Source organism: Olea europaea, chromosome 13 (genome assembly GCF_002742605.1).
Source record: "Olea europaea var. sylvestris chromosome 13, O_europaea_v1, whole genome shotgun sequence".
In the NCBI taxonomy this organism is placed as follows: Eukaryota; Viridiplantae; Streptophyta; class Magnoliopsida; order Lamiales; family Oleaceae; genus Olea; species Olea europaea.
The window spans coordinates 22,045,321-22,047,141 of record NC_036249.1 but is presented as its reverse complement, the minus strand read 5'-3'; the positions used below and the strand labels follow the sequence as shown (position 1 = coordinate 22,047,141).

The 1,821-nt window shown below is 34.8% G+C and overlaps 1 protein-coding gene across 1 annotated transcript; it reads left to right on the top strand.

Annotated features, from left to right (window-relative positions):
• Positions 1-1,177, top strand: LOC111407878 (NADP-dependent malic enzyme-like). The gene is made up of 5 exons (XM_023037574.1): positions 1-138; positions 255-329; positions 424-514; positions 606-734; positions 819-1,177. The coding sequence occupies exons 1-5, from the start codon at positions 73-75 to the stop codon at positions 905-907; spliced, it is 450 nt and encodes a 149-aa protein (XP_022893342.1). The 5' UTR covers positions 1-72; the 3' UTR covers positions 908-1,177.
• The last annotated feature ends 644 nt before the right edge of the window (positions 1,178-1,821 follow it).

The following is a 1,821-nucleotide window of genomic DNA, read 5'->3' as shown; positions in this document are numbered from 1 at the left end:
AAAAAAAAAAAAATGATGTTTTACACAGACTAAACTAATCGTGGTTCAAATGATACACAGAAACCTCTTATCATGGCTCTTTCAAATCCAACTTCTCAATCTGAGTGCACTGCTGAAGAAGCGTATGCATGGTCTGAGGTCAGATGAGTATTAAGATTTTCTACAGATTGCTACAATGCTGATAAATCATCATAGTTTTAATCTTTCCAGTAAAATTAACTTTACCTCGTATTTTTTGTCTTGTTTCAATAAAGGGTCGTGCAATTTTCGCTAGTGGAAGTCCATTTGACCCGGTACAGTACAATGGCAAAACTTATGTTCCTGGCCAGGTAGCATACGTGTTCGACTTTTATTAGTGCCATTTGACTTTCTTAAATTGTGGAAGATTGTAGATTGAGATTCATTTTCTGGGTGTAAATTCAGGCAAACAATGCTTACATCTTTCCCGGGCTTGGTTTTGGTTTGGTCATCTCTGGTGCTATCCGTGTGCACGATGATATGCTATTGGCAGCATGTAAGTACATAGTCGATTTGATTTAAATTTCATTTCTTCTTGTCGTGAATTATCTTATCCTTCTATTGTCGTCTGAATCTTTTCATAACAGCTGAAGCTTTGGCCGGTCAAGTAACACAAGAACATTATTATAAGGGAATGATTTACCCACCACTTTCTAACATAAGAAAGATCTCAGCTAATATTGCTGCAAATGTAGCTGCTAAAGCATATGAACTCGGTAAATGCCCCACTTCTTTTTTGCTTTATTTCGGTTTTCCTCATTCTAAGACGTGAACTTAACGAAAATTTGCATGTAATTTAGGTTTGGCAACGAGACTTCCTCGGCCTTCAGATCTGGTCAAGCATGCTGAAAGCTGCATGTACACTCCATATTACAGAACCTACCGGTGAAACCTGATCAATTCCGGCCGATCATTCCGTACCCCGTTTGGCTGGTTTCTTAATAAGTGTTTCTTTTGTATTTATTGTGAGCTTTTGCTGTCTGTGGAGTTCAAGTCTTGCCAAGTACTAACGTTACGAGAGTCCAATAACGTGTGCTGCTTTTAAAAATTTCAGTATTCGTAGATGGAAATAAAATGAAGTGTTGTAATATCTCATCTCCCTGCGGATTCTTCTTCTTTGTTAGGCCTCTTTGATGAAGAATGCAGTTTCTAATGATCACATCGAAATCATATATTAACTTGCTAAAATGATGTTAGGGTGAATGAGAAATTGGAATTCAAAGCTGATGAATCGAAAGAGCTTCAATTGTTAGAGGCAAAACTATTTTAGTTCGTTGATTATGATCTTGATATCGCTTGGATGTTATGCCTAATTGCTCCTCGACTGTGCGAGCGAGCGATCAAGAAACTACAAAAGTGGTTGATTATGCAGAAGAAAATCTTCGATTCGACAGTTCATCTAAAATCTTGAAAATACAAGATACAAAATCATCTAGAATTAACTGTGTTGGAATAAGACTAGCTAATTTTATAATAGACAATTTAATAACTGTGTCTATCGTTGAATTTTATTATATCTGTATACTTTATAGATGATTTCTTCAACAAAAGCTATATTTTAAGATATATAATGAACAATTTTTTTATGCATATCATGACTTGTGCTGTCTTTTATAAATTTGATTGTTCAGTTCAACTGTTCAAGCTTCAACTTGTGGTGTAATTGATGCGGTTGAATTAAATACATTACAGCCACACACAGACTCTAAGCCAATGTTTGATTCAAATTTTGGAAAATCATTTTTTTAAAAATTCTTTTCAATTAATTATTCTCTCAATAAAAATTTTTCACACGAATTAATA